Source organism: Trematomus bernacchii, unplaced genomic scaffold (genome assembly GCF_902827165.1).
Source record: "Trematomus bernacchii unplaced genomic scaffold, fTreBer1.1, whole genome shotgun sequence".
NCBI lineage: Eukaryota > Metazoa > Chordata > Actinopteri > Perciformes > Nototheniidae > Trematomus > Trematomus bernacchii.
This window is the reverse complement of record NW_022987701.1, coordinates 51,304-66,340: the sequence shown is the minus strand read 5'-3', so window position 1 is coordinate 66,340 and position 15,037 is coordinate 51,304. Positions and strand designations below refer to the sequence as shown.

Genomic DNA, 15,037 nt, shown 5'->3' with positions numbered 1-15,037 from the left:
GGTAGCGTGGCCGAGCGGTCTAAGGCGCTGGATTAAGGCTCCAGTCTCTTCGGAGGCGCGGGTTCGAATCCCGCCGCTGCCATAACATTTATGCATTTTTAAAATGATATTACTGTTACGTATGTCAAAAGTAAAATACCGCATACCGCTTTCAGTGCCTTTCCAATTTTATTATAGAACCCATTAGTAGGCCAGGGTGTTTTCTCCTTTGTATTGTTGAGGGTTTCTTCAGGCTGCAATTCCTGTCGTAAATTGTTTATAGAAGAAGAAGAACCTTTATTAATCCCCCGACGGGTTATAACCGTAACTGATATGAGCAATATTGTTAGGAAATGTACACGGCCTGTAAAGGAAGCAATACAACATACTGTATTAAATAGAAGATAAATATTATAAAACAATACCTGTGAGTAAAAGTTCAGGGCGAATTGTTCCCACAACGGATTGAGGAACCCGGAAACAGTTAGTCTTCTTGCTTTCAAATTAAAATGAGAAATTCATTTGACAGTTCACTTTTATTTGAACATGTTGATTATCGATTAGAGGTTCTTTCTATTGAGGGGATTTATTACATTTGCATTTAAAAAGGGCAATTCCATTTTCAATTTTCTTTCCTCTGCCTTGAACGAAAGTTTAAGAAAACTCTAAAATCGTTTTTTATTAATCCATTTGAATAAAAGGTCACAAGCCAGGAAAAAAAACGTTAAAAGTCCAAGGAGCATTTCAATGTGGACATCATGTTGCAACATATTTTGTTTAAGATAAATGTGGTCTCGGGATCGCGCTTTTACTGTGAAAATATTGCACCGGAAACGACCAGAAGACGTTTTGTTGTCGTTGTGAGAGAAAACAGTAAAGGCACGTGTTATCAATTCTGTTTAAGGTAAAATTGAGTTTTATGTCCAGTGAGTAACGGTAAAAAACTACTCCAGTTTTCACGGGACGAACCAGCCAGGGGCTTTTGTGGCAGTTTAGGTTGTATCCGTGACATAATTTGAGATGAAGCCTCCTCCTCGTAAACGCAAGAAAAAGAACCTGAGTATTGAACCACCACCGGCTCCACTGAAAGTGTCCGGTACCTGGCAGCGGCCCGAGCAGAAGAAGCTCCTGAAAGCCCTGAAGGAACTCCGGGAGACCAACAACGTCAACGAAGACATTGACTGTGAATTCCTGAGAAAACATGTCCGCACCCGCTCCATTTTAGAGGTACGTTTTAAAACCTATACATTCAACAATCTGAGTACAGGGTAGTCAGGGGCGCCGCCAGGGACTTTGCAACCAAGCACAATTGCTGTAACCACACCTCCAGAACCCAACCGACTCATTTATGCTTTAAATAATTCTACCGGTACATGCTTCCATCTATCTTGTTGTCCAATACTAACTGCACAATATTTACTGACACTGAGCTGTGAAAATACAACACTGTGCAGACGTGCAACATTCTGCTGCAGTATAATTCACTATTTGATATAAGACTAACATTCCTGACAATAGATCAATAGTCATCTTTTATGGTGTAAATGCCTTTTAGTATAACATTTTTGAATGGAACATTCTCAACATGAATGCATAAATCCACATAAATATAACTTAAATATGTGGGAAAATACTGTGTTTGAAATGTATAATTGGATGTTAGCTTTTTGTTTTGATATATATATATGTATAATATTATATATATATGATATTATATATATATATATATATATATATGTATATATGTATATATGTCTCTGTATATTATGTATCTCTGTCTATCTGTCTCTCTATATCTCTATATATATATGTCTATCTCTATCTGTCTCTCTGTCTCTTGTCCTCTCTCTCCCTGTCTCTCTCTCTCTCTCTCTATGTCTCTGTCTCGTCTCTCTGTCTCTCTCTCTGTCTCTCTCTCTCCTCTCTCTCTGTCTCTCTGTCTCTGTCTCTCTGTCTCTCTCTCTATCTCTGTCTCTCTGTGTGTCTCTCTCTCTCTCTCTCTCTCTCTCTCTGTCTCTCTGTCTCTCTGTCTCTCTCTCTCTCTGTCTCTCTGTGTGTCTCTCTCTCTCTCTCTCTCTCTCTCTCTCTGTCTCTCTCCTCTCTCTGTCTCAGTCTGTCTCTCTGTCTCTGTCTCTCTGTCTCTCTGTCTCTCTGTCTCTCTGTCTGTCTCTCTCTGTCTGTCTCTCTCTGTCTGTCTGTCTCTCTCTCTCTCTGTCTCTCTGTCTCTGTCTCTCTCTCTCTGTGTGTGTGTGTGTGTGTGTGTGTGTGTGTGTGTGTGTGTGTGTGTGTGTGTGTGTGTGTGTGTGTGGTGTGTGTGTGTGTGTGTGTGTGTGTGGTGTGTGGTGTGTGTGTGTGTGTGTGTGTGTGTGTGTGTGGTGTGTGTGTGTGTGTGTGTGTGTGTGTGTGTGTGTGTGTGTGTGTGTGTGTGTGTGTGTGTGTGTGTGTGTGTGTGTGGTGTGGGTGTGTGTGTGTGTGTGTGTGTGGTGTGTGTGTGTGTGGTGTGTGTGTGTGTGTGTGTGTGTGTGTGTGTGTGTGTGTGTGTGTGTGTGTGTGTGTGTGTGTGTGTGTTGTGTATTCCATTCCAGTCTCCCTTCAGATATGTTAAGTGGCATGTCATTCAACACAATGAGAAAAGCTGGTTCAGCATTATGGGGGGACAGGGCTGTTGAGCCTAAATATGGATCTGTTGGTCCTGGCACCAGGGGGAGGGACAACTGATTTAGTATGAATAGCTGCTAAAAATGTACCTGCATTTAGCATTGAAATGAAAAACCTCTGAATTTTCTGTGAAGATATTAACAGTACTTAATGTCAGTTTAGTAAAAAAAAAGCATTACAATTATTATTTACAATGGACTATGCTTAGCTAACAGACACATTTCCACCACTCATGGACCACACCCACCTTTTATTTTGAAAAACTGGGTGACATACTGTCGCCCTTTAGTCCCTCTCTCTTGTCTTTCTCTCCTTTCTTTTCTTTTTTGAAAGCCTGACTTTGTTAGTCGTTGAGACATGGTACACACAGAACCATGTCCGGTGCCGCACCGTGTTTGGAGGCAAGACCAAACCATTATATGTAAATAGAAGGGGGTGTACAGAGGCTTTGGATAATTAACTTTTGGAAGAAAATAAGTTAAATGAATCGTAAGTTTAGTGAGTACATTATCAATATAACGTTCTATTAATGTTACATTGCATTTAGCTGACGCTTTTATCCAAAGCGACTTACAATAAGTGCATTCGACCAAGAAGATACAAACTTGAAGAAAACAGAATCATATAAGTACATCAGGTTTCATAGAGCCAAAACATTTCAAGTGCTACTCAACTGGCTTTAGATAAGCCAGTCCTTTGTTAGTATATAAGTGCTTTGTTAGTCATTTTATTGCTCGAAGCGGAGTCGAAAGAGATGAGTTTTCAGTCTGCGCCGGAAGATGTGCACGCTATCTGCTGTCCTGATTTCAATGGGGAGCTCATTCCACCATTTTGGAGCCAGGATAGCAAACCGACATGTTTTTGCTGATGGGAACCTGGGTTCCCCTCGCAGTGCGGGTGCAGCGAGCCGTTTGGCCGATGCAGAGCGGAGTGCACGTGCTGGGGTGTATGGTTTAACCATGTCCTGGATGTAGGAAGGGCCAGATCCATTCACAGCATGGTACGCAAGTACCATTGTCTCTAAAGTGGATTCTAGCAATAACTGGAAGCCAGTGAAGGGAGCGGAGGAGCGGCGTGGTGTGGGAACATTTTGGAAGGTTGAAGACCAGGCGAGCCGCTGCATTCTGGATGAGCTGCAGAGGTAGGATGGCACATGCAGGTAGACCAGCCAGGAGGGAGTTGCAGTAGTCTAGGCGTGAGATGACGAGAGCCTGGACCAAAACCTGCGTCGCTTTCTGGGTCAGGAGGGGACGTATCCTCCTGATGTTGTAAAGCGTGTATCTGCAGCAGCGGGTTGTAGCAGCGATGTTTGCAGTGAAGGACAGGTTGTTATCTAGGGTCACACCCAGATTCCTTGCAGTCCGAGTCGGGGAAACAACAGAGGTGCCCATGTTGATTGTTTGGTCAAGAGTGGGACAATCTTTTCCAGGAAGAAAAAGCAGTTTAGTCTTGGCAAGGTTGAGCTTGAGGTGGTGAGCAGACATCCACTGAGAGATGTCAGCTAGACAAGCAGAGATGCGTGCAACGACCTGGGTCTCTGAGCGGGGAAAAGACAGAATTCATTGAGTGTCGTCAGCGTAGCAGTGGTATGAAAAACCATGCGGGCTAATGACAGATCTGAGCGAGTTTGTGTACAGGGAGAAGAGGAGGGGACCAAGAACAGAGCCCTGAGGGACCCCTGTAGTTAATTGACAAGGGTCGGACTCGGACCCTCTCCAAGGGTAATGTTAATTATTGATGAATGATGAAAGGTTACTTAAACATTTTTTTCTTAATGTTCTAAAATAGTTTGGGCCCCTGTCAGTCACGGGCCCTAAGAATCGTCCTAACTTTTCACCCCCTTACGGCGCCCCTGAGGGTAGTAACTAAGTACATGTACTCAAGTACTGTTCTAAAATACACATTTGAGGTACTTGTTATTTACTAGATTATTTCAATTTCATTCTTGTTTATACTTCTACTCGACTACATTTTGGAAGCAAATATTGTACTTTTTACTCCATTACATTTATTTTACAGGTTAAAATTAGGATTTTGACACACAATATTTAGCAAACACATTTAAAATATGATTGTTTGATATAGATTAATAGACTCACAGCGAGTGTGAGTCTGTGTGTGAGCACACACACAAATTCCCAGCCAAGCTGCGGGGAGTGTGTGTGTTCGGGCTGGGTATCGCTGTGTCTCGCTGTCTCGCAGACGGCCACTGGGCTCACAGGGAGGGGGGGCAGGAGCTCCAACAAGCCGTTTAGGACAGAGAGTGAATACACATACTATACAGAGATGCTGTATGAGAAACCAATGTGAGTTTGGAAAATTGCACAATATAAATCTATTCTAGTAGACCTCAACAATGGAATTATGATCAGTAGAAATGGCCATGACATGGGACCTTGAATGTATGTTCATTATTTGGTTTTATTTCTTTAAAACAATTACATTTTTGGTGTCATGTTGAAATCTTGAATGATAATTAAATTCCTACTAATTCATTAAAAATACAATTATACAAATAGATAAATAAACCATCCAACACTATATTTAAATAACTAAAACTAAAACCGCACTTAAATACTTTTACCATTCTTGATGCAGTACTTTTATTAGAAATGTTGTATTTTTAAAGAGTGGTATTGGTACTTTAACTCAAATAAAAGGTCTGAATACTTTTCCACCCCTGAGTATAAACACTGCAGAGTAGCTCTAATGTAAAGACGTGTGGTTTGTCCCGTCCATTGTTTCAGATCAACACTATGGTGGAACTTCTGAAGAGCCAGGTGATCTCCTTTGCCACCTTAGAACTGAGGAAGAAGATGCAGGAGGATAAGGACAGGAAGCCCATCGAGGAGTGGACACGCATGGCCTCTCTGGTGGCTGGAGCCCAGGAAGAAACCGTTTCAGATGCTTTCTCTCGGGTACTGCAAACATATATACAGTATTTATTTGTTCAATATTTTGTTATCAAAAACACTTTACATTACATAACATTCCGTGTACACAAAGAACATATTATATTGCAATATAAAAGCACGAGTAAACTAAATGAAAACAAAACAAATGCATTGATAAAAGACTAAGAAATCCAAAATGCTTGCATTAAGATTTTATAAAATCTAAACTATGATTCAGATATAAGATGGATGGATGGAATTAAAGGAAACAGAAGTCTAGTCTCAAAGATAAAGGACAATGAATAAAAAACAACAACAAAAAGAGAAAAAACGGAAAAACAACATTTTCAAGAGATCCCTTTGAAAGAGAGGGGTAGAAGTGCTAGATATTGACGTGACGAATCCAACCTGTCTCTACCTGCTGGTCTGAACTGATTATTGTGTCTCTCACATCGTCCTCTCCCTCTGTTCCTCAGATGCTCACAGTGTGCTCCACAGAGCCTAACACCCTGAGATACTCCAACCCCCCCCGGGTCAACAGACCCCCCACAGAACAGGACAGGCCTGTAGGATGCACCGTCCCTCTGAGGCCAGTTCCCCGTCTGCCAGTCAAAGGTACGGACCTCCAGCTTCTCTATGTAGACACACTTACTAACACTTGACGGACAACAAATATTGATACCAGGGCCCTTTCTCATTTCTCGAATTCCCCCCCTCGACTCCTATCCTCGTGTCTTAGTCCCGCCCACAGGAGATGCGAGCGGAGGAAAAATGCACTTATTTTTATGAGAAACTTCAGGTTGTTCTAGGGCTGTGCGATTATGACAAAAATCATAATCACGATTATTTTGGTCAATAATTGACATCACGATTATTCATTGACTTTGAAAAAATCCATTTATTGAACTTTAAAACAAATACAAATAATAATTTGAACAGTATCTTTTTAACTGTTGATTACCCTGAACGTATAATTCAACTGAAAAACCAATACAAAAATAAATAAAATAAATGATACATTTAAATAAATAATATCAAAATAATAAATACCAATAAACAAGATCAACAAATATTTTGGAGCCCACTTCCCCAAGCTACTAAACATATATAAATATGATAAATACAAATAAATGAGACCAAAATTAATTAGATCAAATATGTTGCAGTCACAACCTAGCAAAGCAAAATAATAGTTTTTTTCGATTATGTTGTTTTCGTAATTGTGGCAGGCCAAAATCGTAATTGCGATTAAAATACGATTAATTGCACAGCCCTAGGTTGTTCATAGTGTTTTGTTAAAAGATAATTTATGAAATGTGAACTGAACTTATAGGTTATTAAGCTATGATTTCTGTACTGGTCCGGCCCACTTGAGACCAAATTTGGCTGCATGTGGCCCCTGAACTCAAATGAATTTGACTCCCCTGCACTAGATGGTTATAATTAATGAACCGTAATGATGCATTGCTAATTTCCTTCATGTCACTGTGATGATAGGGCATATTACAGTTTTTTCATAATGTGATTTTTTCCCTCTTAGTTGAGAACACTGTGACCAGTATGTGGGAAGATGGCGCCTGCGCCTCCCTCAGCTCTCTACCTTTAGCTATCCTGTTTTTGTTTTATGTTTGTCAGAATGTCTCTGCTCTGCTCGTCTACGATCGCCAAGCTCTCCTCCACCTCAGACCCTCACTGGAGTTTATATTGCTGCCCAAACCTACATCTGGCAACCATAAATCGTCCCCCCCCCCCCTCTACTGTTGGATATACCCACCTACCTGCGCCGGTTGCCCTGCATCCTGCCTCGCCGAAAGCGCTTTAGACGACGGGGAAAGCGTGGTGGTGCACTGGTCCATCTTAAAGCATACCTGACGGCTTCTTCTGGGACTTATCCACGCCTCGGATGTCATGGCCCTCTCGCTGCACGCCATGTGAGGGATCGATGCATTCGCCCTGTTTTTCCGGAGCTGCGGCCTCTGCTGGGCCCGCTGACAGCTCCTCCTGCCCGACTGACTGCTCCCGGCCTGCGCGGCGTTCAACACGCACATCTTCGTCAGCTGAGACGCACTACACCTTCGGCAAGCCCGGAGCGAAAACTTTGCATGGCTTTGCTAAATGCTAGGTCGATAGCAAACAAAACGTTCCTGCTAAACGACTTCTTCACCTCTCGTGAACTGGATTTTATGTTCCTGACGGAGACCTGGGTCCACGCTGGCGAGTATATACCGTTCTCTGAACTTCTTCCTCCTGACTGTACATTCTTCAGCTCCCCCCGTACCACCGGCCATGGTGGGGGCATAGCATCAGTGTTTAGAGCTAGCCTCCAATGCCGATTGCTTCACCCTGTAACTAGCTATGCTAGCTTTGAGTTGCAGCTTTTTGAACTGAACCCGGCCTCGCCTATACTCTGCGCAGTCGTGTATCGTCCGCCAAAGTGCAATAAGGATTTCATAAATGACTTTTCTGACTTTCTGTCCGGGATCATGGTGAAATATGATCGTGTTTTGATCTCCGGAGACTTCAATGTCCATGTGTGTTGCGAGTCCAAACCCCTGGTTAGGGACTTTTTAAATCTCCTTGATTCTTTTGGTCTCGTTCAGTCCGTGGCTGGCCCAACACACGAAAAAGGACACACTTTGGACTTAGTATTATCGTTTGGACTGTCTGTATCTGTGGATGAAATCTGTGCAGCAACGCGTATCTCAGACCATTTACCGGTTCTGTTTACAACCTCCATCCCTTCCGCAGGAGTCGAATCACGTGCCCCGGCGCGTCGTCTGCGTTCGATTAACCCCTTGACTGCCTCACAGTTCTCTGATGTTTTTAATGCTTCTCCGATCTGTAAATTAGATGTGAACTGTGCTTTTAATGCTGATGTGCTTATCTCCATGTTTGACTCGACATATACACTAATACTGGATTCTGTTGCTCCTTTTACGCTTAGACGCACCAAAGTTCTATCAGAGCCGTGGCTCAATGACTGTACTCGTGATCTCAGACGTGCTTGCAGGCGTGCAGAGAGAAAATGGAAAAATGGATAAACTCCATGTCTCCCTAGAAATCCTTCGTGCTTGCCTTTCCGACTACCAGACGGCAGTCAAAGCAGCCAAAACAGAGCACATTTCTCTGTTCATCTCCAAAAACAGCCATAAACCTCAAGTTCTTTTTAATGTCCTCAACTCTATCATTAATCCCTGTGATGTTTCTTCTATTGTCCCATCGACTACTCTCTGTGATAAGTTTCTTACATTTTGTATTGAAAAAGTATCTGCTCTTAGGCTAGCTCACACTAGTGCTACCCCAGATCCTGCTCCTTTTCTGTGCCCTGCTGTCCTCGACCACTTTGAGCCTGTATCCCTCTCTTCTCTCTCGGATGTAGTCAAGCACCTGTGGCCGACAAACTGCACCTCAGACAGCATTCCCTCTCGCCTTCTCAGAGATGTTTTTGATTCAGTTGGAGCAAGTATTTTATTACTTTTAAACACCTCTCTTACCTCAGGATGTGTCCCAGCTGCCTTCAAACATGCCGTGGTTAAGCCACTACTTAAAAAGAAAAATCTCGACCCCTCCATTCTCGCAAATTTTATGCCCATCTCCCAGCTACCTTTTTTATCTAAAGCCCTGGAGCGAGTAGTCTACGCCCAGCTGCAGTCTTTTTTAACCATGCATGGCATCCATGAAAAGTTTCAGTCTGGCTTCAAACCCATGCACAGCACTGAAACAGCCCTTTTAAGAGTTTTTAATGATCTGCTCCTAGCCGCCGACTCAGGTAGCCCAGCTGTCCTGGTGCTGTTAGACCTGACAGCTGCCTTTGACACTGTGGACCATAGCATCCTGTTGTCACGGCTTGAACAGTCCGCTGGCATCACAGGCTCTGCCCTTGCATGGTTCAGGTCCTACCTGACAGACCGTAGCTTCTCAGTGCAGCTAGGTGCCTTCTCCTCTGCTAAAGCCCCTCTTACCTGTGGGGTTCCCCAAGGCTCGATTCTGGGCCCCATCCTTATTCTACTGTACATACTGCCCCTAGGTTCAATTCTCACTAAACATAATATTCCCTTCCACTGCTACGCCGACGATGTACAGATCTATCTGCCTCTCAAAGCAAATGTCAACTCACTACAGCAGCTGATGGACTGCTTAGCAGAGATAAAATTATGGCTGAGCAAAAACTTTCTCAACCTCAACGAGAGCAAGACTGAGGTCATCTTTTTTGGACCCCAACCTCCAGCCTCTCGGGTTGATATTCTGGGCTCTGAAAAAAAACATCCTCCCCTCTGTCACGAACCTTGGAGTGACCTTCACTAACACTTTTAAATTCGACAAGCAGGTCAGCACCGTAGTCAAATCCTGATTTTTTAAAATAAGATTATTGGCCAAAACCAAGTCGTATTTATCTTTTAATGACTTAGAAAGGGTTATTAACGCCTTTGTTACCTCAAGACTGGACTATTGCAACGCTCTGTATGTGGGTATGGACCAGGCCTCAATTAAACGCCTGCAGCTAGTCCAAAACGCAGCTGCACGTTTGCTGACTGGCCACAAAAAGCGTGACCACATCACCCCAATTCTGGCCTCACTGCACTGGCTCCCAGTTCGGTTCAGAATTGATTTTAAAATCCTTTTATTTGTTTTTAAAGCACTAAATGGGCTGGCTCCGGCCTATATAACTGAACTGCTCCAGCGCTACACCCCAGCCAGAGCTTTAAGGTCGGCTGACCAGCTGCTGCTGGTAGTGCCCAAGACCAGGCTTAAAACCCGAGGGCACCGAGCCTTCGCTGCAGCTGGCCCTAGGCTCTGGAACACTCTGCCCCTCCATGTGAGGTCGGCCCAGACCCTAGGGGGTTTTAAATCTACTCTAAAAACACACTTCTTCTCTCTGGCTTTCTAGTTAGAGCGGAGCACGACTCCTGACTTTTCCTTGTGTTTTTTTTTATTTTTTATATATATCTGTTGTAATTTATTGTCTTTTATTGTGATTGTAGTAATGTGTTTTTATTACATGTACAGCACTTTGGCTCGACCAAAAATTGCTTTTAAATGTGCTTTTATAAATAAACTTGATTTGATTTGAACACAGCCCGTCCAATCAGAGCACTGAAGAGTCCAGCAGCAGCCATGAGCCCAGGAGTGACCCCACGACCGCTCTCTACTGCAGCTGGAGCCTCACCTGCTCCCCCCCCCACCTCTCAGTCTGCGGTCGGTCAACTTTATTTTCAAATGATGTGCAATGCCTTGTTTTAAAGGTCCCATGTCATGGCCATTTCTACTGATCATAATTCCATTGTTGAGGTCTACTAGAATAGATTTATATTGTGCAATTTTCCAAACTCACATTGGTTTCTCATACAGCATCTCTGTATAGTATGTGTATTCACTCTCTGTCCTAAACGGCTTGTTGGAGCTCGTGCCCCCCCCTCCCTGTGAGCCCAGTGGCCGTCTGCGAGACAGCGAGACACAGCGAAACCATCCCGAACACACACACACACACACACACACACCCGTAGCCTGGCTGGGAGTTTGTGTGTGCTCACACACCGACTCACAGCCTCGCCGCGTCCCGCCGTCTCAGGGAGGAGAAATTGGCGGAGCTGCAGCTGAGAAAAGTGTGTGTGTGTGTGTGTGTGTGTGTGTGTGTGTGTGTGTGTGTGTGTGTGTGTGTGTGTGTGTGTGTGTGTGTGTGTGTGTGTGTGTGTGTGTGTGTGTGTGTGTGTGTGTGTGTGTGTGTGTGTGTGTGTGTGTGTGTGTGTGTGTGTGTGTGTGTGTGGTGTGTGTGTGTGTGTGTGTGTTGTGGTGTGTGTGTGTGTGTGTGTGTGTGTGTGTGTGGTGTGTGTGTGTGTGTGTGTGTGTGTGTGTGTGTGTGTGTGTGTGTGTGTGTGTGTCTCTGCGGATTGGTCAATTTGGGCCAATCCACGGACTTAACGTAACGGCTCCGCGGACGTAACGTAGGGGTCGTCGTTACGTCACTTGGTTCCCGGAAGAACAACATTGAAAAAGAAAATCTCCAACGAGGCGTTCTGGGGCAGCATAGACAGGTCTTTTCTGTGTTAGAGTTTTACTCCCTACAGGGTGTACTTTGAGGGTTTGTGACTCTGCACACCGTTTACATGCAGAAAAACCTTCATAACACACAAGGGGACGGGTAATAACCGAAAAAGCATGACATGGGAGCTTTAACATGCTGCTGTAACAAAAAACATTCCTAATTTAGTATCAATAAAATATATCTTTATAATAATAATAATAATAATATTGACATTTTTATCACCCAGCAGCCCTCAGAGCGACCCCCCACCACCACCTCGTCGTCAGAGTCCCCCTCATCCAGTCCTCACACGTCTCCCACCAGCCGAGCTCCAGCCCCCAGTCCTGCACCATCCTCCGGGGCTTCCGCCCCCCCCCCCCCTCCTCACCCCCGTGCGGCAATTCCACGCCAAGTTTGGTCGCACCAGCAAATGTGTCCCCCAGCACTCTCCCATGGGGCTGGCCGTGCAGAGCGTGGTGGACTTTGAGAGGATCTACCACTACCTGAGTATCATCAACACCCCCGGCGAGAGCTGTACCCTCACCGCTATGGGTGAGTCCAAAGTCCTCTGATTGGTGACGTCTAAAATACGGCAGATATATCAACCAATCATCTGCAGTCCTCTGGAAACAATGTTAGTGGAGCCATTAACAGCTCTTTGATTTATGAAGAAAATATCTAACAGGTGTATTCGAGTTGCAGCATTATTTATTAACTGTTAAGATAGGGCTGAGCAGGAAGACAAAAAACTCATATCACGGTATTTTTCCAAATTATCACGGTATATCACACTATTTATTTATTTTTCGATGATTGGAAATGTATTTACATTTATACATTTACACCCCACAAAAAACACCTGATCAGTGGGGGCCCTCATGAGTCTTATGAGGTGAAGGAATCAGAATGCATGAAACAACTGCTAAATGTTAACCATTATACTGTGCAAACTTTGCCTAACACACAACAACAACATAACAATTAACAACAAAAGCACTGTTGGAAAAACTTCAGAGTGCACATTTAAATACTTATTTTAAAGATTTATGATTGACCTTCAAACTTAGATTCAGAATAAAATAATAAAGTGCAAATTCACAACTTAATAAACCTTGCTTCTGAATTTTTTTAGGATTATTTGTGTTGCAAAAGCCATTCTGACCTCTACAATACAATCCCATGCGTAGCACAGTAATGTATTGGCCACAATAATACATGTCTTCCTGACCACATATCCCCCCCACTGCATCACATGATCTAATCTCAGGTTATTTGGCCCTCCAGAGAGTGCGATAGTGGTTGACCTGTTGATGTCTCTGCCTGAGGAGCTGCCCCTGCTGGACTGCAGCAAACTGAAGAAACATCTGCTCCAGGTACAACACGCTGCAAACCACTTATTTGGTTGGGGGTCTTATTGGCCCTAAATTCATGTTGTGCACCTGATTGGCCTCTAGAGGTCAGGGCACTCTAATAGTTTGAAGTATTAACACTTTTTCTCTGTCCTCTCTCCATGTTTTCATGGAGAAGCAGCAGCTGATTTGATAAAACAAGATCATTTGAGCTCTTTATGCATTCTTCTCGTAAGTTCACATGTCTGCAAGCTCAGAGACTACAGTAGGGAAACAAATGTAATAAAAAGGTAAACAAAGGATGACACATGGCGTAATAAACGTTCACAGAAACAATAACATTATGATTTATGACGGAACATAAAAACACATGAAATCAGAGGAACCGCAAGCACAGGCTAATAAACGCAGGTCATTCATTCATAAACCCTTTAATGGTGAACTTTTGACAAAAAGAACTAGGAAGAAGTTCAAATCAGGCAGTAAAAACGTGTTTGCCGTTGCTGGAACTGTGATATGTTGCCATGTAATGTCCCAGTCCTGTTTACATCATTTCAAACCCTTGCCGCCTCACACTGATGGCAAGCACTGGGCCCTTGTCTTGTCGGAAATGAGTTATATTGACACACAAACGGCAGAAAATAGGACACTAATTGATTTAAAATAATTTTGAAGATGGTATCCCCTCATAAATAATGTGGTGTTGTACAGTATAAACGTATGCAGCTCTGGTGTAGGGCTGAACGATTAATCGATTTTAAATCGAAATCGCGATTTTAAATGATGCGATTATCAAATCGCAAAGCCTACGATTTAAAAAAAAAAAAAAAAACTTTTATTTCTTTATTTAAAAAAAAAAAAAAAAAAAAAAAAAAAATGTCTTGTGTGTCAGTCATCCACACCAATCAGAAGTGCTGTGCTCCACATGTACCAGCCATTGTTAACCAATTTGAAGTGGCCCATGATAGAAGGTGATAGACAGATTGATCCAATCACCTGCCAAGTTTTTTTGAAAGTGCCTGCTCTTTTCCAAATGGCTTCCAATGGAGCTTTCCTAGATGGTTTGGTGAAACAAAGCATCGGAGTCAGGTTAGTAATGCTCCATCACATGTTTCTATTACAGGGTGAATCTTAAACTGAAGCTTGACTTTAAAGCAACCCAACGGAAGTTTCATGTAAGTTTAGTTCTTTCACTCGTAGCTCGGGCTGCGGGGGTGCTAGAGACGGGAGCACGTAGATACGACCTTCCTAGCCGGAGATATGGCCGCATTTTACAATAAACTTCCGTTGGGTCGCTTAAAAACAAATATCGCAAATCGAATCGCAATATCTGTCAGAAAAATCGCAATTAGATTATTTCCCCAAATCGTGCAGCCCTACTCTGGTGCGTACCAAACTTGCAAAGGTTTTGGTCAAGTAGAAACCTCCAGGTAAAATTGTGATTGACAGGTGGCTATCGTGGTGTTGTCCAGTTTGCAGGTCATTAACCCTTTCATTAGTTTTCAGTTTGTGGATTTTTATTGTTAAACTTTGTTCCCTTTAAAAAATGTTGTATTCACCACTATCACGCTATCATGTCACAGCTGGTTAGAAAAACAACTTGACAGCCCTCGTCTTCCTGTCTTCAGGTGTACCGATTTCTCTCCTCCACCGCTGACTCCAAGATGGCCACAGAAATGTTGAAAGAGCTGAAGGGGGGACTCTGTGTTCAGACAGACGGCACCAGAACAAACGGAGAGCAGAACGCCGCTGGGTCAGCTGACAGCAGTGATGTCACGGACAGTGGAGAAAAGAGACTGCAGCCGGAGGAAGCTGAGAGCCAATCATCAGGGAGCAATAACGCCACCGGCCAATCAGGGGAGCTGGACTTAACGGGACTCTGTCTGCCCCTCAACCCATTTATGGTGCCTCTGAAACTCTTACAGCGCAAATAGGCAGTTTAAAATGTGTTTTTTTTTTTAATACTTGGTATTGATAGGTCATTATTCAAATGTAAATGTTGTCCTTTTTTTTTAGGCATAGTTCAGCTGCTTTTGTTAAGACAACAATAAACACTGATGCATCAACAACTTTGGCTGATTTCTTTTTAAATGATAGGAACTCCGGATTATGTTCCTTTTATTAATGGTTAAAAT

General features: G+C 43.3%; 1 protein-coding gene and 1 non-coding gene across 2 annotated transcripts; both read left to right on the top strand.

The window, feature by feature from the left end:
- On the top strand, positions 1-82 carry trnal-aag. Its single transcript has one exon. It is a non-coding gene; the product is annotated as a tRNA-Leu (tRNA).
- A 723-nt stretch (positions 83-805) lies between these two features.
- snapc2 (small nuclear RNA activating complex, polypeptide 2) lies at positions 806-14,971 on the top strand. Its single transcript, XM_034139662.1, is given in 8 exon segments — positions 806-1,206; positions 5,385-5,555; positions 6,008-6,146; positions 10,609-10,727; positions 11,801-11,956; positions 11,958-12,105; positions 12,838-12,926; positions 14,531-14,971. Coding segments are annotated over 8 exon segments (1,335 nt in total). The 5' UTR covers positions 806-999; the 3' UTR covers positions 14,837-14,971.
- Positions 14,972-15,037: the final 66 nt, after the last annotated feature.